Here is a 26,260-nt window from a genome sequence, read left to right as displayed (position 1 = left end):
TTGGTGTTCTCCCATGAACTATAGGCTTAAAAATGTGATTGTCATAAAAGTCCTAGTTAGGCTTCCTTTTTAACACATTGATAATAACATTAAGGAGAACAGATCATCTAGTCAACTGAGTTATCCATTCTCTCCTTGCATAAAAATGTATATGAAAATTTAGATTTATTAGAAATCTGATTAACAAAATGACAACTGAGCCAAAGAGTAAATTATCTTAATAACCGGGGTCACTCAGCTATGAAACCCTGGTGTTGGATAGTACAACCCAACCCCAGGGATGTCAGTTCTTGAGTTGATAGGGCCTTTTGCACCTTGGGTTGTCTTAGAGACACTGACATTCTTACTCTTTGGGGTCCCTAAGATCCACCATACTAAATCTAGTAGATTAGGCTGATATTAACCATTCATATAAAACTAGAATACAATACTTTAGCACGTCAATTGCTTTGTTTTCTTGGCCCTGGTTTTTCACCTTTTCACTCAGATGATTTTTGCTTCTACCACTCACCCATCATTAGTTGATCAGATTTTGAATCATCTCTTAGTGATTTGTTTCTTCTGAGAAACTTGGTTGCAGCAGGAATGTAAATAAATGAGAGAGTTCTATTATCCAAGCTGAATTGGAATCCTTGGTATCCAGGCATTTATAATCTTGATGCAGGTGGGGGGCCTGAGAATGAGTCTTAGTTTTTGAAGAGAGAATGTGACTATTCTTTTTACAGTATCACAGGTTTTTGAAATGGTAGAATTGTCAGGTCATGACAAACCATTGCTGGAATCACAGTGAAGAAAGGGGAGGTGAGGTCATAGGATATTACAGATGTTTGTGCTGTGTTGTCAACTTCTGTCTTCAGTTCCTGTATTGGGTAGATAATCTGAAAGAGCCTAGAATCAAGAAACATGGACTCAAAATAGTTGTTGTTTATGTCAGAATAGCCATTTTAATATTAACGGTAGTAGTGTTTTGTTTTGGTTTTTTGGAGGTGGGGAACTGTAAGCTTCTGTTTGCATCTGTAATCAGAGATCCATGAGACAGTTATAAGTAGTTATGAAGTTAGATCTTATCAATTTTAATTTCCCTGCTAGATGTTCCTGAGATTTTAACAAATAGAAAAACAAGTTTATCCCACTCTTTGCTGTTATGTATCCTGATTAATGGAAGTCATAAATAATAAAAGGTGTGCAGCAAAAAAGTATACAAGCAAGCTATAAATTCATAAGTGAATTATCAGTTCTGAAAGGAACCTAGTTGGCTGGAAAAGTGTAGAAGGTCAGTAGTCTGAGTCTGCGCAGAAACTGTAGTTTGCTTTTCTCTACTTTATCTGTATTTCCTTCCACTTCTATACAACCCCATGTTTCCAGCGAAGAGTAAGTACATTGGTGCATAGTGCCATTTGAGGTCTTTACAAGTAACAGTTGGAAATGAGATGAGCAAGCACTTATTTAAGCAACTAGGACCAGTTTAATTACAGACAGTGGCAGAGCCTAAGTGTATTTTTTCCTGTTCTATTATCCTGCAACCCCTCCTGCCTTTTATCTGTGTAAAAGTCCTGCAAGATAATGTGTGAATCAGTCAAAAGTTCAATTAGCTTTTTACCATAGCATTCTTATAAATAGTTTGATAAAGGAAATGCCTTACCACATTTTCTTCTGTAGTACCAGCACTGCTAGAGTCCTGATTAGTAGGTGGATGCCTTTCTACAGGAAAAAAAACAAAACTTAAAAAGACATCTTTTTGCCAACACCCCAATTCTCCCTTATTCCCACCTCAGTAAGAACAAATAGTTGTTCAGTCGTGTCCACCTCTTTGTGACCCCATGGGCTGTAGCCTGCCAGGCTCCTCTGTCCATGGAATTCTCCAGGTAAGAATACTGGAGTGGGTTGCCATTCCCTTCTCCAGGGGATCTTCCCAACCCAGGGATCAAACCCAGGTCTCCTTCATTGCAGGCAGATTCTTTACCATGAGAGTCACCAGGGATGCCCCACCTGAGTATGATTATGTTATTAGAATCACATTAGTCACTCCCCTCTTTGTATCTTTTTCCAACAAACAGCATTAAAAATGTCCTTAATGTATAAATACTTCATCAAAAACACACAGCAGTAAATTCAGGTGCTCCAAAGCAGGGATAAAGGCAGTTCAAGCAAGCCAGAAGCTCCTGGCTCTCTAAGATGGTTGGCCTGATGCCTACTAACTATAAACAATGGGAAAGAGCCAAGATGGTGATGGACAGCAAAAGGGGGCATAAAAAAATTCAGACCACAAACTATGGAACACTCTGTTTTATTTTTTTAAGTGGCCCACGCCCTGATGTGTTTTTTGCTGACATCTGACTGCTCCTCCAGAATCAGAATCCGTCCTGCTCTCTGCCTTGGGATGCTGACCTGGATGGGTTCTACCTGCAGGGCTTCTCTTCCCTCTGCTTTCATCTGGGGTGGAGATCAGAGGGCAGGAGGGGCAAAATCAGGTGTTTCTTCTCCTAGCTCCTTCCGTGTCAGGTCACCTTACTCTGGCTGTGTGCTCTATGTGAAGCCACCTTCCTTACAACACAGCTGGTCCTGTGACTCTCTCCTTTCAGGTTTTGGGCACTATTCCTCCTCCTTGTCCCTTTAGATTGAGGGCTTCCAGCAAAGCTCTGAGGGGTGCAGTCTCTTCTGTGCTCCCCTTTCTCCAGTTTTGAGTGTGCCAGGTGCTTTGTGTTGGAACTTCACTTGTGCACACTTCCACTATAGAAACTAAACCGTCATTCTTGAGTAGTGCCCCCTCTCCTAGAACTTGAACCCAATCTCAAGTACCATGATATTAGGTTTTGCATGGTGAAGACAAACTAGACTACCTGAAACCTCCCATTTTTTCCCTACTTCTGGCAGCTAAGGGACAGGAACATCAAGGGCAATGGCCTGCTTATTCACATAGACAATCACAGGGCTGCAACAGATGAAATCCTTGCTCACTATCACCCTTAAAGCACTACCTTCAATAATGGTGTCCACAATGACCAAATAACCCTGACTTCAGCAGGGGCAATAGGAAAATATCAATCGGAAGAAGGGACACTGAATCTGTCTCAACCTCCCAGGACACTCAGAGCTTTCTTAGAGAGATGATGAAATCAGTGAGAGCTTCATGGGGCCAAGATCTACCTCTGCCACTAGTTACCTGGGTCATCTCAGGTGCTGCCTGTAAGTCTGTTTCAGATGCTTATTTAGCATTTGCGTTATCTTTTTTGATTCTAATTTTCTGACCTGTAAAATGTGGAAATAAGTAAATCTTAAGTTTTTCACCAATCTAAATTTGTTGATAAAAGCAAAGTCTTTTAAGAAGTCCTATGACCGTGGAATCTTAGTATCATGTTGAATTACTACAAGTAATTAAATTACTGTAAGTTTTCTAGCAGAAAATTTAGAAAAAGTTTTAAAAAACTTCCCATGATTAAAATAAAATGGCTCATCAAGGACAATGCTGTTTTGAGCAGTAGCAACTATTAACAAGGGCTTCCCTGATGGCTCAGCTGGTAAAGAATCCGCCGGCAATGTGGGAGATCTGGGTTCAGTCCCTGGGTTGGGAAGACCTCCTGCAGACAGGAACGGCTACCCACTCCAGTATTCTGGCCTGGAGAATTCCATGGACTCACTTGCCATCTTGGATATGCCTCCACCTGAACCCCTGGGCATGAGACCAAAGCCCCCATGAGATAGTACCTCTGTGGAAACCGATGCATCTTTTTGATCTAACAGCTCGAGGGGCCACCGACAGCAACAAAACTGCCGATACAACGGCCACCAAAACTGGAACAATTATCCCAGCAGGCGCTCTTGGGCTTGCTTCTAAATAAGACAAACAGAAAGTCTATAGCTGCAAGAAAAGTTACCAGACAACAAAAGAAAATGTAGAGCTGGGTGAGTATGTTTATTCAAAGTAGCTATTTCTGCATTCTGCATGGGAAGCAGATATCATATTAGTGAAAAGACTTTTCCTAATGAAAAGACCCATTAAAGACACAAACAACAGCCCTGTCTGGATCAGTGTTTTTCATGAGCATAAATAATACTTCCCAGTTCTCAGGTGGCGCTAGTAGTAAAGAATTCTTCTGCCAATGCAGGAGACATAAGAGATGAATGTTTAATCCTTGGGTCAAGAAGATCCCCTGGAGGAGGGCATGACAATCTACTCCAGTATTTTTGCCTGGAGAATCTCACTGACAGAGGAACCTGGCAGGCTACAGTCCATAGTGTCAAAAAGAGTTGGACATGACTGAAGCAACTTAGGACATCACCCCATCTAATATATCTATTGGGGGAATCTGCCAAAGCTGATATTAAACAATTTGGGCCATAGTGGGGATGGGAGTCAAGAGAGGAAAAAGTCTGAAAACTTGAGAGGCAATGAGTTTTTTATGCATTTTAAGTCTTTGTTTTATATTGTAATAAGGGAATTAACATATTTTTGTGTGTGTGACCCCCATGGACTGTAGCCCGCTAGGCTCCTCTGTCCAAGGGATTCTCCAAGAATACTAGAAGGGTTGCCATGCCCTTTTACAAAGGAGTAATTATGACTACAAACTAACTGCAGCCTAGTGTTTTCCTTGGGGGATGAAGGTAGGGCACAGTGTACCCTTGGCTTGGAAAAGGCAGGATCCTAGAGGAATAGAGAGAAGAGGTACAGAGATGATGAGAAAAGCTGAATAGGAGCCATGATCTTGAGTAAAAAGTGACAGGTGACCACCAAGATAACCAATGGTGCTTGGAGTTCCTCAGGAATAACTGGAGGAACCTGAACTCTTTTCAGCCTCTTGATTGGAACTAGAATTGTTATAATTTGTATTATAGGAGGTAACATTCAAAACTAGAATGCCAAGTACATTTATAAAACATATGTTCCACTGACTCATTTTAATAAATATAGAGAGGTGCCATGGTCTCCCATGATGTCAACTGCTGAAGGATAAGGTGATCAGCCCCCCTAGACAGTCAACTTCATGAGTACACATTCCTTGATTCTATGGATACTGAACTAGAAATATTTTAAACAATGAGTTGTGGCAATTAGCTTACTCTTTGGAAGGAAAGTTATGACCAACCTAGATAGTATATTGAAAAGCAGAGATATTACTTGGCCAATGAAGGTCCGTCTAGTCGACTATGGTTTTTCCAGTGGTCATGTATGGATGTGAGAGTTGGACTGTGAAGAAAGCTGAGTGCCGAAGAATTGATGCTTTTGAACTGTGGTGTTGGAGAAGACTCTTGAGAGTCCCTTGGACTGCAAGGAGATCCAACCAGTCCATTCTGAAGGAGATCAGTCCTGGGTGTTCATTGGAAGGACTGATGTTGAAGCTGAAACTCCAATACTTTGGCCACCTCATGGGAAGAGCTGACTCACTGGAAAAGACCCTGATGCTAGGAGGGATTGTGGGCAGGAGGAGAAGGGGACGACAGAGGATGAGATGGCTGGATTGCATCACTGACTCAATGGACATTGGTTTAGGTGAACTCAGGGAGTTGGTGATGGACAGGGAGGCCTGGCGTGCTGCAATTCATGGGGTCGCAAAGAGTCGGACACGACTGAGCGACTGAACTGAACTGAGAGGTAAAAAATGAGCCAAATTAGGCACAACCTTAATGTTTCAAATGTCCTCTGATGACTGTTTTCACCAGGTTTACAGACCATGCTTCAATAGCCTGCAGCAGAAGCTTCAGTTCTAACTTCCCACCATGCCTGCACAGCTTTCTCTCCCCAGACCCAGACCCTAAGGCACATATCAGCACAATGGTAAGCAGGAATTGAAGATGCTCAGCCCACAGAGTAACAAAACATAGAGGTTCTGTCTTCCATTTCTGAAGCTCTGAAACCCTAAAAGGGAAATCTTCTGGAAGTAATTTCCTTTTATTTTTCAGTGCAAGGCTTTCGTGTGGTTCAAGAAAGGAAACTATCTACCATTTTGACTGGGAGTATCCCTGTAAACAGTATTTTCAGAAATTCTATTCAAAGGTATTCTTGAAATGCCAACCTAATTTCCTATTTGATGTTCACAATCTCTACTGCTGTACCTGAAACCCATGTCCAACCCTACTTGTAACTTACCTACATGCAGTGTTTGGCTGGTGAGTAAGGTACTTTCATTTGATGAAATATCGCACAAATACTCCCCACTGTCTGAAAGATGAAGATCCTTCACAGTTAAAGAGAAGTCACGTGAGTTTATCAGCTCTTCTTTCCATGAAAGTCGAGGTTGATTGATAAGTGTTTCTTGTGAGGAGTTCTTAAAGTAAGCCAGGAGCAAGGCACTCCCACTTTCCACTCTGTACCAAGTGACTGTGAAGTCTTGATTTGGTGGGAAAAAACTGTTTTCAGGTTTACACGAGAGTAAAACGTTTTCACTTTGCATTTTATGAAGGACATCTAACAACATAATAGAAAAGTAAAGATAAATGAAAAATTTTTCAAATGAATTTTCTAAGTTATACTTAGAAATATCTTTGAAAACACTTTTTGGAAAGTAGTGAGATATTTGTGCTGTGGAGTTTCTTAAAAGCTTTATACCACTATTTTAAAGTCACCCACCAAGGTTAAGTTTAGGCTTCAAGGAGGCCCAAGCCTGGGCCAGCTAAGGAGATGACACACCTGGTTTTCAACTCCTACAACCTGAGCATGATCACTCGAGTGCTGCTACCAGTTACCAGCGTTTTTAACTCAGCAATCTTCTGTTGACCTCTTGAATGCTGGTGTTCCCCAGGCTGCCTTCTTGTCACCATGTACTACCTAGTAGTCTCTGCTACTTCCATGGTCTCAGCCACTTCTTAATCTCTCTTTTTGAACAAAGTCTTTTTCCTAGAACATGAGTATTCTAACCATGTGCAAGAATTCCCTACCAGACCGATCTTTTAGAGCAGGAAGTCTGCTGGGTATTCTCGGCTTCCCCTCCAGAGTTAGCAGCCCATTGTCCTTCCTGTTCTGCCAGCTGACTTCTATGGACCGCCATGAATTATCCTCCCTGGTTTTAGACTCACCTACTCTGCAGTCCACCTGCGAGAGAGTGATGCCAAAGCAAGCTATCTAAAACACAACAGTCCACCTGTGAAAGAGTGATACCAGAGAAGCCATCTAAAATACAACTTCCAGTCTCTCCGATGCTTCATATCCTTCTTTGGCTCCGAAATACCTCCAGGCCAGCTCAAGCTCCTTAGCAAGATGAAGGCATTTGATCTGGTTTTTGCCTTCCTCTCTAGGCTTAACTCTTGATACTTCAGTTTCACTCTCAACCACTTTTACGTTCACAAATTCAGGCAATATTTACCCCCATCTCTGCTTTTGCATATAGTATGTTTTTTACCTGGAATGCCTATGTTCTCCTGAAATTCCCTACTACTCCTTTAAAGTTCAGCCTGTATGCAATTCCTTAAGCATATATCCTGTAACAACCTGATCCATACCGAACCGTAGTGAACAGATTTAATCACTCTTTTTGTATGCTACTTGCCCGGTTTAGTTTTATTTTTACATGTTTGTACTAGATACTGTGGATCCATAAGTGAGAGTCCACAGCATCTAGTACACAGCTGGTTCTGAGGTTCACAGGCTGAGTGACAAAGTTTGGCACATAATGGATCCTCAACAAGACAAAACAGCACTAAACGTAAGGAACCAATGGAACTTCAGGATACTCAATTCTGAATAAACAAGAGAAATTATGATTTTCCAAATAAAATATTTACAATTTAATATTTTCAACCCTTTCCCACATTTCCATTGCTACTTGGCTGATGAAGAGAGAATATTAGTGGCCCATACTATTAACATCATATAAGGATAATGAATAATTTTCCCAAATAAGACATACATATGACCAGTAGGCACCTGAAAAGTTCAACATCACTAATCATCAGGGAAATGCAAATCAATGCAACTACAATGAGCTATCACCTCACACCTGTCAGAACCACTACTATCAAAAAAACAAACAAACAACAAGTGTTGGTTAGATGTGGACAAAAGGGAACCCTGTGCATAGTTTGGCCCCAGATACATAGCAGGGAGGGAAGACAGCTCCACCCATCAACAAAAAATTGGATTAAACATTTACTGAGCATGGCCCCACCCATGAGAACAAAACCCAGTTTCCCCCTCAGTCTCTCCCATCAGGAAGCTTCCATAAGCCTCTTCCTTCTCCATCAGAGGGCAGACAGACTGAAAACCGCAATCACAGAAAACTAACCAAACTAATCACATATACCACAGCCTTGTCTAACTCAGTGGAACTATGAGCCATGTCGTGTAGGGCCACCCAAGATGGATGGGTCATGGTGGAGAGGTCTGACAAAATGTGGTCCACTGGACAAGGAAATGGCAAACCACTTCAGTATTCTTGCCTTGAGAACCCCATGAACAGTATGAAAAGGCAAAAATATAGGACACTGAAAGATAAACTCTCCAGGTCGCTAGGTATCCAATATGCTACTGGAGATCAGTGGAGAAATAACTCCAGAAAGAATGAAGGGATGGAGCCAAAGCAAAAACAACACCCAAATATGGATGTGACTGGTGATGGAAGCAAGGTCTGATGCTGTAAAGAGAAATATTGCACAGGAACCTGGAATGTTAGGTCCATAAATCAAGGCAAGTTGGAAGTGGTCAAACAGGAGATGGCAAGAGTGAACATCGACATTTAGGAATCAGTGAACTAAAACGTGGGGTATCTCTTCACAGCTGCTCCAGCAAAGTGCAGCCGCTGCTCCTTACCTCAGACGTGGGGTAGCCGTGAAGAGATACCCTACATCCAAGGTAAGAGAAACCCAAGTAAGATGGTAGGAGCTGAGAAAGGGCATCAGAGGGCAGACAGACTGAAATCACAATCACAGACAACAGGCCAATCTGATCACACAGACCACAGCTTTGTCTAACTCAATGAAACTAAGCCACGCCATATGGGGCCACCCAAGATGGACGGGTCGTGGTGGAGAGGTCTGACAGAATGCGGTCCACTGGAGAAGGGAATGGGAAACCAATTCAGTATTCTTGCCTTGAGAACCCCATAAACAGTATGAAAAGGCAAAAAGATAGGACACTGAAAGATGAACTCCCTAGGTCGGTAGGTGCCCAATATGCTACTGGAGATTAGTGGAGAAATAACTCCAGAAAGAACGAAGGGATGGAGCCAAAGCAAAAACAACACCCAGTTATGGATGTGACTGGTGGTGGAAGCAAGGTCCGATGCTATAAAGAGCAATATTGCACAGGAACCTGGAATGTTAGGTCCATGAATCAAGGCAAATTGGAAGTGGTCAAACAGGAGATGGCAAGAGTGAATGTTGACATTCTAGGAATCAGCGAACTAAGATGGACTGCAATGGGTGAATTTAACTCAGATGACCATTATATCTACTACTTTTGGCAGGAATCCCTTATAAGAAATGGAGTAGCCATCATGGTCAACAAAAGAGTCCAAAATGCAGTACTTGGATGCAATCTCAAAAACGACAGAATGATCTCTGCTTATTTCCAAGGCAAACCATTTAATATCATGGTAATCCAAGTCTATGCCCCAACCAGTAATGCTGAAGAAACTGAAGTTGAACAGTTCTCTGAAGACCTAAAAGACCTTCTAGAACTAACACCCAAAAAAGATGTCCTTTCCATTATAGGGGACTGGAATGTAAAAGTAGGAAGTCAGGAAACACCTGGAATAACAGGCAAATTTGGCCTTGGAGTACAGAATGAAGCAGGGCAAAGGCTAATAGAGTTCTGCCAAAAGAATGCATTGGCATAGCAAACACCCTCTTCCAACAACACAAGAGAAGACTCTACACATGGACATCACCAGATGGTCGACACCAAAATCAGATTGATTATATTCTTTGCAGCCAAAGATGGAGAAGCTCTATACAGTCAGCAAAAACAAGACTGGAAGCTGACTGTGGCTCAGATCATGAACAATTCAGACTGAAATTGAAGAAAGTGGAGAAAACCACTAGACCATTCAGGTATGACCTAAATCAAATCCCTTATGACTATACAGTGGAAGTAAGAAATTGACTGAAGGGACTAAATCTGATAGAGTGCCTGATGAACTATGGATAGAGGTTCGTGACATTGTACAGGAGACAGGGATCAAGACCATCCCCAAGAAAAAGAAATGCAAAAAAGCAAAATGGCTGTCTGAGGAGGCATACAAATAGCTGTGAAAAGAAGAGAAGTGAAAAGCAAAGGACAAAAGGAAAGATAATACCCATTTGAATGCAGAGTTCCAAAGAATAGCAAGGAAAGATAAGAAAGCCTTCCTCAGCGATCAATGCAAAGAAATAGAAGAAAACAACAGAATGGGAAAGACTAGAGATCTCTTCAAGAAAATTAGAGATACCAAGGGAAAATTTCATGCAAAGATGGGCTCAATAAAGGACAGAAATTGTAGGGACCTAACAGAAGCAGAAGATATTAAAAAAAGGTGGCAAGAATACACAGAACTGTACAAAAAAGATCTTCACGACCCAGATAATCATGATGGTGTGATAACTCACCTAGAGCCAGACATCCTGGAATGTGAAGTCAAGTGGGCCTTAAGAAGCATCACTACAAAAAAGCTAGTGGAGGAGATGGAATTCCAGTTGAGCTAATTCAAATCCTGAAAGATGATGCTGTGAAAGTGCTGCCCTCAATATGCCAGCAAATTTGGAAGACTCAGCAGTGGCCACAGGACTGGAAAAGGTCAGTTTTCATTCCAATCCCAAAGAAAGGCAATGCCAAAGAATGCTCAAACTACTGCACAATTGCACTCATCTCACACGCTCGTAAAGTGATCCTTAAAATTCTCCAAGCCAAGCTTCAGCAATATGTGAACCATGAACTTCCAGATGTTCAAGCTGGTTTTAGAAAAGGCAGAGGAACCAGAGATCAAATTGCCAACATCTGTTGGATCATCGAAAAAGCAAGAGAGTTCCAGAAAAAACATCTATTTCTGCTTTATTGACTATGCCAAAGTCTTTGTGTGGATCATGATAAACTGTGGAGAATTCTTCAAGAGATGGGAATACCAGACCACCTGACCTGCCTGTCCAGAAACCTGTATGCAGGTGAGGAAGCAACAGTTGGAACTGGACATGGAACAACAGACTGGTTCCAAATAGAAAAAGGGGTACGTCAAGGCGGTATATTGTCACCCTGCTTATTTAACCTATATGCAGAGTACATCATGAAAACGCTGGGCTGGAAGAAGCACAAGCTGGAATCAAGATTGCCAGGAGAAATATCAATAACCTCAGAAGTGCAGATGACACTACCCTTATGGCAGAAAGTGAAGAACTAAATTAGAGCCTCTTGATGAAAGTGAAAGAGGAGAGTGAAAAAGTTGGCTTAAAGCTCAACATTCAGAAAACGAAGATCATGGCATCTGGTCCCATCACTTCATGGGAAATAGATGGGGAAACAGTGGAAACAATGTCAGACTTTATTTTTCTGGGCTCCAAAATCACTGCAGATGGTGACTGCAGCCATGAAATTAAAAGACGCTTACTCCTTGGAAGGAAAGTTATGACCAACCTAGACAGCATATTAAAAAGCAGAGATATTACTTTGCCAACAAAGGTCCATCTAGTCAAGGCTATGGTTTTTCCAGTGGTCATGTATGGATGTGAGAGTTGGACTGTGAGGAAAGCTGAGCGCCGAAGAATTGATGTTTTTGAACTATGGTGTTGGAGAAGACTCTTGAGAGTCCCTTGGACTGCAAGGAGATCCAGCCAGTCCATCCTAAAGGAGATCAGTCCTGGGTGTTCTTTGGAAGGACTGATGTTGAAGCTGAAACTCCAATACTTTGGCCACCTGATGCGAAAAGCTGACTCACTGGAAAAGACCCTGATGCTGGGAAAGATTGTGGGCAGGAGGAGAAAGGGACGACAGAGGATGAGATGGTTGGATGGCATCACCGACTCGATGGACATTGGTTTAGGTGAACTCAGGGAGTTGGTGATGGACAGGGAGCCCTGGCGTGCTGCAGTTCATGGGTTGTGAAGAGTCGGACACGACTTAGTGACTGAACTGAACTCATGGTGTGTAATCTATAAAATATCTAATTACTATATTTTATACTGAAATAATATTGTAAGTCCACTGTACTTCAATATATTTGAAAGTTAAGAAAATTCAGGGGAAGGAAAGGCCCAAAAAAGATAGCTAACCTCTGCTGCTGCTGCTGCTAAGTCACTTCAGTCGTGTCTAACTCTATGCGACCCCATTGATGGCAGCTCACTAGGCTCCTCTGTCCCTGGGATTCTCCAGGCAAGAATACTGGAGTGGGTTACCTCTACTTTCCCTATATAATGGAGATTTACAGAAAAAATTTGCTTTACTTCTAGTGAACTATAAAACAAATAATTTTCCTCAGTAATAGATAAATGGTGTCAATTTAATTTTTCTTCTCTTTAAACTCTTCTTAAACAGTATGCTATAGATAGATTGATCAGAGTTTGGGTTTGTTCAAATAAATGAGAGGAAGGAGCAGATGTGTTTATAAAGATTAATGGGCTAATGCTACTTAAGGAGACTAAACAGAAGCAATGCTAATTTTTGTTGGTTGAAAAACTGGCAAGAATCAGAGGTTGTGACCTGCTAGTAGACAAGCATCCTTTCCTTCTCCTCTGATCTTTTAAAGTGCAATGCAGGTAGAAAATTCTGTGTAGAAGAACCATAGAGAAATACAGTAATACATACAAATATATTTGATACTTTTCATTTCACACATTTTCCTTTAACTCATAAACACCTTGCAAGGTAAGGATTACTTCCATTTTACCAACATGGAACCAACACTCACAAATAAAAATGATTGCTTGAGGCAATAGAGCCATTAATTAGAGCTGGGACTTCAGTCTGGTCTTCTGACTGCTGCAAATGCATTTCCTTCCTTTTTGTATTCCTTTCTTTATCTGTAAATCAATCCCCGTTCCCTCCCTACCTCCGACAGCACGTTCACACAGAAAGCCTACCTTTCCTTGTCCATCTTCCTGTCCATGTTTGCTTCAGCAGTGGGTTTTCAATTTCACACTGATATGATGAATTTGATCCTGTAATATTTACTCTGCTGTTTATATGAAAAGGACCCAAAGATCCAACTTCTTTCCCATTGTTTTCAGAGATAGATGTATTATTATCCACTTTCCATGTGATAATTGGATAAGGAAAAACACTTAACACATTGCATATTAAGAAGCTGTTGGTGGTATTCTTTTCATACTTCATCACAGGTGTGACAAAAGCTATGAGGGAAAAAGAAGGGCATGTGAGGAACTCTCATTAGTTTCTTTTTAGGCTGCCTGTGCAGAACACTTAGTATTTTAATACCTGTGAACCGAAAAGCCGAGCTTTGTGAGTAAAACTTGGCAGTTTCTGAAAGGAAAAACTACAAAAATTCTGTAGAATCTTAGGATATAGTCTGGTGATTGACAAGAAAAACAAAAAGTATGCATGGATACACAGCAACTAGCAAGCTCAACTCTCTAGAAAGAATTCTAGAAAAAAAATTGGCCTCAGTGAGCAGTTAAAATGTGAGCGTCAGAAGTTGATAAAGTGGAGCTCATGCAGCACTCTGTACTCCTCAGGTACTGACTCAGAGGCTTTTTGGTTCTTCATTTACCCATAATTCTTAGATTTCTGAGTCAAGGTTTGAAGCAGCTAAATGGAACAGAGGGAGAAAGGACAAAGCCTATTAGAAAACGCCCCTCCCCCCAACAAATAAATGATTAGATAAGCAAAGTGAATAAAGATAGGGGAAAGCATAGAATATTACAAATAACTTAATTTAGAAAATAGGGAATGTAATTTAAATCAATAATTCAATATTTTTAAGCTATCATATTGGCAGAATTTCTTAAAACTGGTAATATTAGGTGCTGATATAAGAGTTAAGGGGAAATGGATACTCTTATGCTGCTGCTGTACGTGACATATTATAATTTTACTCCTGACCCTTTTGTTTCAGACCATTTCCTAATATTAAATATAAGGATGTTCATCACAACATTTTTTTGTAATGTAAAACACTATGAATACCCAAATACCTATTAATGGAATAATGGGTGTATCAATGCTATACTCGAAAATACTATGCATTAAAAATGAGGTAGTTTGTACACATTGTCTTAGAAGGAAGCCCACAGCTTATTCAACTAACAGGAAGGCATTCCAGGCAACATAGAATGGTACCACTGTCGTGTTTGTTAAAGCTTACATGTGCACTCACCTCCCACTTTTAGGACTATTTTCTTTGTGATTTTTCCAAGTGATGTTCCCACATAGCATACGTAGATTCCTTCATCCTGAAGGGTTAATCTTCTGAAAGACAGGGAGGCATTCCCATTGTGAATCTCACCATGGAAGAGGGATATCCTGTTTACATATCTGGGATCTTGCTTTTCCAACTGGTCGCTGTCTCTGTAGTATGAGTAAACATTGGTATCTTGGTTCTTCCAGTGAATTACGACATTGGGTCCACTCTCAAATGAGCAAGGGAGAATGACATCTTCACCTAGTCTTCCAGTGACGATTTGCTCATTCATACTAACATGACTGAAGGAAGCATCTGAAAACAAGAGCAGTTATGAAGTGAATTAGTGATGGGTGCTTATCAGGGTTGTATCAGGGCTACCTAGAACTATCCTAGGTCAGCAGCCTGATCATTAACATCTATCATCTATCTATCTATCAAGAACCTTTGCTAGTCCAATGCTCAGAAACAAGCCATGAAGCTCTGTATTTGAGCTGTATTTGAGTGTCTGCAATTTTAATTGAGTGTCTGTTGGACTCAATGTAACTATTAGAATTGACAACAGTGTGAAGCATAGAAACCTTGCTTGATGCTTGATCAATAGTCTCATTGCTCCTCTGATCTTGGCCTACACAGTTACTGGAAATTATATTACATTATATTATATAAATTAAAGATTCCTGTTGATTTTTATCCCTGAACATATATCTTTAATACTTACTATACAATAACAAGTTATTAAATAGTTTATTCAGCTTCTGGAGCCAGCAGACTCTTACAGAATAGAAAAATCTTAACTTGGTTGGGTTAGGAAATATTTGGGACATGTAAAAGATAATGCTGCATTCAGGCATCTGTTGGGAATAAACAGACATTAGTTTCAAGAAATGGCACACATAGGAGGAGTCCAAAAGGGGACATGAAGTGACTCATTTATTTTGGCTTTAGGACAACTCACAGGGTATCCTATGAGTCAGTTAAAATATAGTTAAGAAATATTATTCTAGATATAAATGTAGAAGTCCAATCCTCCTAATACATATAAGTTTATATATATGTTTGAAGTAAAGTTAAAGTGTTAGTCACTCAGTCATGTCTGACTCTACAACCCCATGGACTATAGCCTGCCAGGATCTTCTGACCATGGAATTCTCCAGGCAAGAAAACTGGATGGGTAACCATTCCCTTCTCCAGGGGATCTTCCTAACCCAGGGATCGAAGCCGGGTCTCCTGCATTGCAGGCAGATTCTTTACCAGGGAAGCCCATATATAGTCAGCTTCAGAAAGTGATCTTAAAAAGCAAATGGACTCATCACAATCAGGTTTTTGCAAAGAAAATATACTTATTATCTCATAATCACTGCAGGTAGCCACTTTTTCCTGGACAAAACGAAAAGTAGATCATATGCCTTATCTATGAATTTTGTGATATTTTCACTGGAAAGGACATTATTTTACTCCATTGACCTTGGCCAAAGCCACCTGTGATGGGAGAATTGGGTGTTCATGTGGCCAGGTCACAAAGTCTTTTCCCTTGGCCTTCTCTTCTGAGGCTCTTTCCATTCTGCCATGTCCCACTTTGCCTCAGAGAAACAGTCTGTCCAAAGGCTAGAGGAATGTGGCATTAAGCTGAGAGATGTGGAAAGGTAGGAAAGAAAAGGAGTGGTTTTGTTGACTTCCCTAATTGTCCTACTAAACATCTCTAGTATTTTATTGGGTAATTAAAAGTGCCTGTCATAGGACCTAGCAAAGCTGATAGTACCTTTTGTTGTGTCAAGCACCAAGCTAACACTTAAAAACAAATCAACCAACCAATCAAATTTGCCTTTATAGTGATTTTATATCTGGTAATGGATAACAGATTAGAAAGAGCCTTAATCAGAGTAGACAGAAGAAAACATTATTTTTAATCTTCATGCAGACTTCCGTCTGCCTCCTGTTTATTATTAATTGATCTTTTAGAAAAGTTGACAATGCTATGGCTACAGAAGAAACAGCCCCCTTGTATTGTGGCTCATGTTCCCGTCTAATGATACACATAACCAACACTTGGGTATAGTATAAAGGCACTTACCTTGAGGTCCACACAGAGACGGTATAAGAGTGAAGAAGAAAGCCAGCACTGCCTGTGCCTTCATGTCTCGTGGAGATCATATTACTGATACTATCAAAGAGAAGCAAAATATGCAAGTTACAGATTTCAAGTGCAGACAGGAATTGGAAAAGAAAGAATTAATGTCTCTGCCTATAGGAGAATCATTAAATTAACTCTGCTGCATTCACACAAATAATTCTTCTACAACCATTAAATCTTTAAAATTAAATACTGTAGAAGACAGTTCAATGGTATGGAAAGAAGCTCTTAATGTTATAGGAGAAAAATCAGATTACAAGGCAACTTTTAAGTAGCACAATCCCCTTTTAAAAGTACACATGTTTCTGCACATAGGAGGCCAACAGGACATATCACTAAATGTATAGCAGGATGTTAACTCTGAAGAAGAGATTTCACATCTAAGGCAGTACCTGCTATATAACAGATTCTGAAAAATGGGTGTTGAATGAATAAAGATTTGGTATACATTAAATGGTGGTTCTCTGGATATTTGAAGAATAAAAACTGTATGATCATCTCAGTAAATGCAGAAACAGCTTTTGACAAAATTCAGAATCCATTTATGATAAAAACCCTCCAGAAACTGGGCATAAAGGGAATATACCAAAACATAATAAAGTACATAGATGGCAAACTCATAGTTAACATCATACTCAATGGTGAAAAGCTGGAAGCCTTTCCTTTAAGATTATGATACCCACTCTGGCCACTTTTATTCAAGATAGTATTGGAAATTCTAGTCACATCAATCAGACAAGACAAAGTAGAATTGAGATCAGAAAGGAAGAAGTAAAACTGTCACTATTTGCTGATGACTTGATATACACATAAAAATCTTAAAGAGGCAACCAGAAAACTACTAGAGCTTGTTACAAAATTAATATTCAGAAGTCTGTTGTATTTCTATACACAAATAATGAAGTATCAGAAAGAAATTAAGGAAACAATCCAATTTACCATTGAATCAAAAAGAATAAAATCCTTGGGAACAAACCTACCCAAAGAGGTAAAATACCTGTACATGGCAAACTATAAGACACTAATGAAAGAAACTGAAGCTGACACAAACAGATGAAAAGATACACAATGTTAATGGGTGGGAAGAATACTGTTAAAATGACCAAACGACCAAACGCAATCCAGAGTCATTGCAATCCCCGTCAAAATGCTGAGGGCATTTTCACAGAACTAGAACACCTAATTCTAAAATGTGTATGGAAAGGTAAAAGACCATGAATAACCAAGATAATCTTGAGAAAGAAGAAAAGGGCTAGAGATATCATGCTCTCTGACTTCAGACCATACAGCCATCAAAATAGTATGATACTGGCACTAAATCAGACACATAGGTCAGTGGGACAGATAGAGAGCTCAGAAACAAAACTCCACACATATGGTCAATTAAACTATGACAAGGGAAGGAAGAATACACAATGGAGAAAAGACAGACTCTTTAATAAGTGGTGTTGGGAGAATTAGACAGCTACATGTAAAAGAGTGAAATTACAACATTCTCTAATGTCATACTCAAAATGGATTAAAGATTTAAATATAAGACCAAAAATCATAAAACTGACAGAAGAAAACATAGGTAGAACACTCTGACATAAATCATAGCAATATTTTTTAGATATGTCTCCTAAAGCAAAGAAAATAAATGCAAAAATGAACATATGGGACCTAATTGAACTTAAAAACTATTTCACAGCAAAGGAAACTATTGACAAAATGAAAAGAGCTATCAAATGGGAAAAAACATTTGCAAGTGATACGACCAATAAGTGATTAATATCCAAAATATAGTACAACTCATACAACTCAACATCAAAAACCAAAATTCAATTTAAAAATGGGCAGAACTGAATAGACATTTTTCCAAAGAGGAAATGTAGATGGCCAAAAGGCACATGAAAAGATGCTCATCATTGCTAATCATCGGGGACACGCAAATCAAAGCCACAATGAGCGAGCACCTCACACCTGTCAGAATTGCTATCATCAAAAAGAAGACAAATAACAAATGTAGATGAGGATGTGGAGAAAACGGAACCTTCCTATACTGTTGATGGGAATGTAGATTGGTGCAGCCACTGTGAAACAGTATGGAGATTTCTCAAAAATCTAAAAATAAAACTACCATGAAAAGTGAAAGTCATTCAGTTGTGTCCGACTCTTTGCAATCCCATAGATGTACAGTCCATGGAATTCTCTAGGCTAGAATACTGGAATCGGTAGCCTTTCCCTTCTCCAGAGGATCTTCCCAACCCAGGGATGGAACCCAGGTCTCCTGCATTGCAGATGGATGCTTTGCCAGCTGAGCTACCAGCGGAGCCAAAACTACTGTGTGACCCATTAATTCACACCTGGGTATATATTTGAAAAAAGCAAAAACACTAATTTGAAAATATGCATGTAGCCCAATGTTCATACAGGCGCTATTTATAATTTCCAAGATATGGGAGCAAACTACATGGCCATCAGCAGATGAACGGATAAAAAAAGATGTAGTGTGTGTGTGTGTGTGTGTATTTCATTGTACACAGTGAAAACTAGTCAACCATAAAAAAAGAATGAATTTGCATATGGTTAGACTTGGATGGTATTATGCTAAGTGGAATAAGTCAGATGAATAGAGACAAATACCATATGATGTAACTTACATGTGGAATCTTAAATTACTGAGTGCCACAAAAAACGAAACAGACTCACAGAAATGAGAACAAATTAGTGGTTACCACTGGAGAAATGGAAGGGGAGAAGAAAAACATGGGGGTAGGGGATTAAGAGGTAAAAACTAGTATGTATAAAATAAATAAGCTTCAGGAATATATTGTACAACACAGGGAAATGAGCCAATATTTTATAACAACTATAAATGGAACATAACCTTTAAAAATTGTGAGTTACTATTTTGTACACCTGAAATTTATGTAACATTGTACCTAAACTATAACTCAATTTAAAATTAAGAATTTTTAAAAAGATAACAAATAATAAGTGTTGGCAAGGATGTAGAAAAACAGAGAACCCTCATGCACTGTTGGTGGGAATGGAAATTGGTGTAGCCACTGTGAAAAACAGTATGAAGATTCTTTGAAAAATTAAGAATACTACCACATGATCCAGCAATTTCACTGCTGGGTATTTACTGAAAAAAAAAAAAGAAAAAAACAACCAGAAAAGATATATGGACCCATATGTTTATTGCAACATTATTCACAATAGCCAATATACAAGCAACCTAAGTGCCCATCAATAGATGAATGGATAAAGAAGCTATGATATACATATACAATGGAATATTATTCAGTCATAAAAAGGATGAAACCTTGCCATTTGCGGCAATATGGATGTAACTAGAGGGTATTAAGGTAATAGAAATAAGTCTGACAGAGATATTAAAATACTGTATAATTTCTCGCATATGCGAATCACACCAAAAAAAATGTGAACCAAATGAACAAGGTATAGATAGATACAGGGAACAAACAGGTTGTTGCCACAGGGGAAGGGATTAGGGGGAGGGAAAGATGTACATGTGGAGAAGGCGAAGGCACCCCACTCCAGTACTCTTGCCTGGAAAATCCCATGGACAGAGGAGCCTGGTAGGCTGCAGTCCATGGGGTCGTGAAGAGTCGGACACAACTGAGCGACTTCACTTTGACTTTTCATTTTCATGCATTGGAGAAGGAAATGGCAACCCACTCCAGTGTTCTTGCCTGGAGAATCCCAGGGACGGAGGAGCCTAGTGGGCTGCCGTCTATGGGGTCGCATAGAGTCGGACACGACTGAAGCGACTTAACAACAACAAAGATGTACATGAAGGAGGTTAAAAGGCACAAAATTCCTGAGACTTCTCTGGTGGTCTAGTGGCTAAGACTCTACGCTCCCAACACAGGGGGCCTGGGTTCGGTCCCTGATCAGGGAACTAAATCCCACATGCCACAACTACGAGTTTGGATGCCATAACCAGATTCCTCTGCCACAACCATGACGTGGAATAGCTAAACAATACTATTTTTTTTAAAAAAGAAATGCTTTTTTTTAAAAAGGTACAAACTTCCTGCTGCAAAATAATTGAGTCAGGGTATGAAATGTACACGCGTGCATGCTAAGTTGCTTCATTCATGTCCAACCCTGTGAGACTATATGGACTATAGCCTCCCAGGTTCCACTGTCCATGGGGATTCTCCATGCAAGAATACTGGAGTGGGTTGCCATGCCCTCCTCCAGGGGCTCTTCCCAACTCAGGGATCAAACTCACATCTCTTATGTCTCTTGCATTGGCAGCTGGGTTCTTTACCACTAGCACCACCTGGGAAGCCTCATGAAATGTACAGTGTGGGGGAAACAGAGTACATAATTATATAATATCTTTGTAATATGACAGATCATAACTAGACTTCTCATGGTGATGATTTTGAAATATATGGAAATATTAAATCACTGTTACATAACAGGAACCAACATAGTAGTAAACTAACATACCATAAAATAAAGTGTTTGGCAAAGTAAACATGTAAAACAGGAGTAGTTATAAAAATAAGAACTTCATATTTCTTCTTATAGATGTATTTGATTGTATAATGTATGAAAAGATATATATCACAAGGCTTATCTCTTTAATAGTAAGATTAGAAAAGAAAGAAAGTGAAGCTAAGTTGCTCAGTTGTGTCCAACTCTTTGTGATCCCATGGACTGTACCCCACCAGGCTCTTCCATCCATGGAATTTTCCAGGCAAGAGTTCTGAAGTGGGTTGCCATTTCCTTCTCCAGGGGATCTTCCTGACTCAAGGATTGAACCTGGATCTCCCACATTGCAGGCAGACGCTTTACCGTCTGGGCCACCAGGGAAGCCCAGTAAGATTAAAAGTAATCATTAAATTCATTTTCTGCCATGAATAGATGTAAATATGTAATGATGCATTTCACCTTTACAGGCTATTAAAAAACAATTCAAGATTTAATCAATCTCTTTCAAGCAAGAATTAACTCCACCTTGTTTAATGTAACTTCAGAACATTCCATTTCCACTATTGTACTAAAGGTTCAATTTCCCATTTTCCATGATGACTGCAATATTTTCTACCTTTTCTTGAAACTTCCAGCACCCCCGCTTCCCAACCTCCTTTCAGCTGATGTTCTTGATTCATTAATTGAAAGTTGAAGTGTTAGTCGCTCAGTTGTGTCCAACTGTTTGCGACCCCATGGACTATACTTAGTCAGGTTCCTCTGCCCGTGGAATTCTCCAGGCAAGAATAATATTGGAATGGGTTGCCATTCCCTTCTCCAGGGGATCTTCCCAACCCAAGGATTGAACCTGGGTCTCCTGCATTGCAGGTAGATTCTTTACTAGCTGAGCCACCAGGGAAGCCCTGATTCATTAATTAGTTAAAGTTAACTATGGATGTTCCCTCATCCCCCTAGCATCAATTTAACCAACCCGTTAACAGCTGTCTACTCTTTTGACTCCTCTCCTCCTCTTATCCAAATCCAAACCCTTCGCTTTTGCTCTGCATCTCACATCACTTTTTATTTTCAAGAAATCTGTCCCTGCAATTACATCACTTTTCTACTCTATGATTCAATTCTTTTTCTCTACTAGATTGATCCTGAGCAAAAATGCTCCAATTTATCCCATCTTAAGAACATGAGAAAAAACAATACTCTCCACTGACTCTTGGTTAACTATATACCTATTTCTCAACTCTGTTAACTTCTTAAAATAATTGTCTAAATAGCCACCCCCATTTTGGAGATCAGCCCTGGATGTTCTTTGGAAGGAATGATGCTAAAGCTGAAATTCCAGTACTTTGGCCACCTGATGCAAAGAGTTGACTCACTGGAAAAGACGCTGATGCTGGGAGGGATTGGGACGAGATGTAGGAGGAGAAGGGGACGACAGAGGATGAGATGGCTGGATGGCTGGATGGCATCACTAACTCAATGGACATGAATTTGAGTGAACTCCAGGAGATGGTGATGGACAGGGAGGCCTGGCGTGCTGCGATTCATGGGGTCGCAGAGTCGGACATGACTGAGTGACTGAAATGAACTGAACTGAACTGAATTTTCCCCTTAACATTTCCCCTCAATCCACTCCAGGCTCTTGTTTCCAAGAAGTGTCATAAACTGCCCTTTGTCAGTGTCACCAAGAAGTTCTGTGTTGCCAACTCAGTGGATGCGGTTTGTCCTCATCTTATTCAATCTCACAGGAGCACTCAACATGGCTGTTATCTTTTTTTATTAAGGATTCTTCTCTTTGTTTCTAGGCCACCACAGTCTCCTAGTTTTTCCTTCCTCATGGCCGCTCCTCCTTAGTCCTCCTTACTCAGCCTCCTCCTTTGCTTGTCCTGCTTCTGTAAAAGTACAGGACATTCTCAGGAGTTAAACTTTCTCTATACTCACTCCCTTGGTAAGCCTGTTATCCAACAGATCCAGCTGCTCACTGTTTGAAAATCAATACCTGAGAGAGAGACAAGTGTTGGTAGAAAAGAAACCTGCTTTTAATTAGAAAGCCATTAATTTGGGAAGAAGGCAGACTCGTATCCCCCCAAAACCAACTCCGAAGATTCTGCTTGGCCCTGAAAATGTTTAAAGGGAAAACGGGAAGTAACAATCTCAGTTAATTGTTGAGGTGGGGTCAGAGTCATCACCATCCCCCACTGTGTGCACTGTGGTCTTTATTTAGATGCTATCTTCTTCACACATTTTGTTTATAAGATTACCGAAGCAGAAGCTAGGGAAGAGATCTGGTCATCTGTTACTTATTCTTCATTTCTACTCCTTTGATCTATGGAAAGAAACACCAGGTTAGGCAAGGTGACAAGACCAAGGGGTTTCCTGCTGAGTGTGGTTTCCTGCAAAGAGCTGCTTACAAGTCCTTCTGTTTCATGGCTCTGAATGACATTTGTACACCAAGGATTCTTAGATTTATCTACTGAGTCAAGGACATATATTCAATTGCCCATTTGACCTGTTCATTTAGATGCCTTATAGGCATCACAGAACAAACATGAACCTTTGGTTTATGCCTCATTCCCTTTACAGTTGTTCTCTAGTCCACCCTGAACAAAACAACAAAAATTACCCCATTTCTCCTTCAGTTTTTATCTCAATATCCTCCATGCTGTTTAGTCTAGAAACTTAGAAATCAACTTTGATTCTTCCCTTCCCTCATGTCCCTCATCTAATCTATTAATCAGTCTTTTATTAATGAAATAAACAAAACTCCATTATTTGTGCACTTCTTTCCAACTCTACCATCACCTTCTACCCCAAGGCCACTATCATCTCTTACCTGGATATCAAAAATAGTTATCTGGATGGTTACCACTCTTCTACTCCTGCCTTCTTATAATCTACTGTCAACGCAGCATTCAAGGTCATATCTTAAAAATATAAATAGGTCTATAACAGCCTTCTAATTCAATCACTGCAGTGACTTCCCATCACAGTCAAATCAAATTCTTAACCCTAGCCTACCAAGCCTTGGATGCATTCTCTGGCTCCTGGTCCTGCCTGCCTCTCCAGCCTCCCATATAACAGCCCACAAAATCCATTCCAAAAGACTTGTGAGCACAAATGCTCCAATTCAAGGGTCAGCGTGAGCTGAAAATTAGGCCCTTGAAAACTGGTTAATTCATGTCTTTTGGATAAAATGACAAATTGCCATAACCCATTTATCATCTAAGATGAAGTACTATGAATAAAAAAACATACTCAACCTCTTCTACACAAATGCTTGATTTAGCGCTTTGGAAATAATTTCAGCATTCAGCTAAGTGAGGCAGTTAATGAGTATTTGGCCCTATTTTTATGCCTAAGTTTTATTTTTAGACATTTATTTTCTTCCCCCAAAGCAGCCGAAATCTTCCACCTTGGATTAAATTGAAGCTACCCAAGTTGCAATCAGCACCCTTACAAAAGGGCTCAAATGTTAGAAGCGCCTTGTTCTGGTACATTGTGGCTGATTTCCAGATGTGGGGAAAGAAGGCAAAGAAAAGCAGCCTCCATAATGAAACATGGCAAAAAGAAATCCAGATGCTGAGACTAATCAAGACAGAAGAAAAAGCTGAAGCCATTCTACAAGCATAAAATAAAGAGAACAGAATGGCTACCCCTGTGTTCATCTTAACAGCCACAGACCACACTGACTGAGGGTTTTCCTGGTGGCTCGGATGGTAGAGAATCTGCCTGCAATGTGGGAGGCCTGGGTTCGATCCTTGGGTTAGGAAGCTCCCCTGGAGAAGGGCATGGCAACCCACTCCAGTATTCTTGCCTGGAGAATCCCATGGACAGAGGAGTCTGGCAGGCTAAGTCCATGGGGTTGCAGAGTCAGACACGATTGAGCAACTAAGCACAGCACGGCACACTGACTGAGGCCTTCAGCACTAATTGTGACAACAACAAACTTTACTTGTGTTCAGGTCAGGTTCTCCAGCCCTAACATTAAAGACTGGTCTTGGCTCATAACTGCTGGCCTAGATATGACCAGATGCACACAGAAGGTCAGTTGTCTTGTTCAATAAACAAGAATGTTTCACATCATTTGCATCATGCTAGTTCACATTATGAATTCCTTCAGGAAAAACGGATTCCAAGGAGCTCCTCTCTCCTATGCGTTGTTTTAAATTCAGTGCCTCTCACAATGCTCAGGGCACTGTGCCAATTTGGGAAAGAAGTCATAATAAAGGAAAACTCTGTAGCATCCTAGGCATTTCTCCTTAGCATCCACTTAGATTTTACTAGGATTGACTTTGTTTAGATAGAAAAATGAACAAAAGAACAATTTTAGGATTACCCACTCTTTACTCAAAAGAAATCTTCCTTGATATTTTATAGTGAAAATCCTCCACTTGAGGATTTACATATTGGGTTGAAATTTTGAATCTCTACATGTACTGTCTTTGCTTCAAGCACATTTTTTGAGTACGGGGTGCAGGTAGGTGTAGGGAGTAGCTCTTGGTTTGTTTGGAAACCAGGTTAAAAGTGTGTTCAACACATCTGGGAGGGAGGTGAAGAGGTGCAGCTGCAGAGCAGCAAGAGTGGAGGCAAAGCAAAATTGAAACAAGAAAGGAAGAAAAGCAGGCATTAGGTGGTGGTGCCCTATTGGCCTCAGCTTTAGAACAGAACACAGGGGCGCTCGCTCACTCATAAAGGACACTCTCCAGGCCTCCTCTGCAGAACCACAGCACCTCAGAACAATCCATCAGAGGAAGAGAGCAAAAGGGATTCATCGACAGATTTTCTCCATAGGCAAATTTTCCCCATGGGGCTTTAACCCCCATGCTCTTCCTGGTCCCCTTGGGGCACCACTCAGGAAGCCAGACTAATGCCTCCCAGTATCATACTTTGAATATGGAAACATGGGGCAAAGGAAACCACCACCTCTGGGAATCTCCTTAGGTCATGTTTGGACCCTGTAATGGTGGCAGCTCTCACTATGGAGGCATCAATGGGGCACGTGCTGAAGCCTCCCCAGGGAAGGCTGTTGATGTTTTGGAGTCAGTGGCATTGGGGATGGGGCTCTCTTTGTCCAACCAGTTGAAGGCTCAGGAAATAGGCAAGGCCAAGAAAATCTGCTGCTGCTGCTGCTAAGTCGCTACAGTCGTGTCCGACTCTGTGCGACCCCATAGACGGCAGCCCACCAGGCTCCCCCATCCCTGGGATTCTCCAGGCAAGAAAACTGGAGTGGCTTGCCATTTCCTTCTCCAATGCATAAAAGTGAAAGTGAAGTTGCTCAGTGGTGTCTGACTCTTCGAGACCCCATGGACTGCAGCCCACCAGGCTCCTCTGTCCATGGGATTTTCCAGGCAAGAGTACTGGAGTGGGGTGCCATTGCCTTCTCCCAAGAAAATCTAGGGAGGCTCATAAATCAGGCCCAATAAAA

The 26,260-nt window shown here is 40.6% G+C and overlaps 1 protein-coding gene across 9 annotated transcripts in view; it reads right to left on the bottom strand.

Moving 5' to 3' along the window:
* Positions 1-290: 290 nt before the first annotated feature.
* HHLA2 (HERV-H LTR-associating 2) overlaps positions 291-26,260 on the bottom strand; it is a 157,172-nt gene continuing 131,202 nt past the window's right edge. For 4 of the 9 annotated variants that reach the window (XM_027513392.1, XM_027513479.1, XM_027513540.1 and 1 more), the window contains 7 exons: positions 16,327-16,416; positions 14,229-14,567; positions 12,976-13,245; positions 6,086-6,403; positions 3,706-3,831; positions 1,643-1,701; positions 895-1,014 (listed from right to left, as the gene is read on the bottom strand). In XM_027513392.1, coding sequence (XP_027369193.1) covers positions 931-1,014; positions 1,643-1,701; positions 3,706-3,831; positions 6,086-6,403; positions 12,976-13,245; positions 14,229-14,567; positions 16,327-16,390 — 1,260 coding nt within the window. In that variant the 5' untranslated portion in view covers positions 16,391-16,416 and the 3' untranslated portion in view covers positions 895-930. The other 5 variants (XM_027513605.1, XM_027513666.1, XM_027513729.1 and 2 more) reach the window with 4 other exon arrangements.

Source organism: Bos indicus x Bos taurus, chromosome 1 (assembly GCF_003369695.1).
Source record: "Bos indicus x Bos taurus breed Angus x Brahman F1 hybrid chromosome 1, Bos_hybrid_MaternalHap_v2.0, whole genome shotgun sequence".
Lineage (NCBI taxonomy): Eukaryota > Metazoa > Chordata > Mammalia > Artiodactyla > Bovidae > Bos > Bos indicus x Bos taurus.
This window is presented reverse-complemented; position numbering and strand designations above follow the sequence as displayed.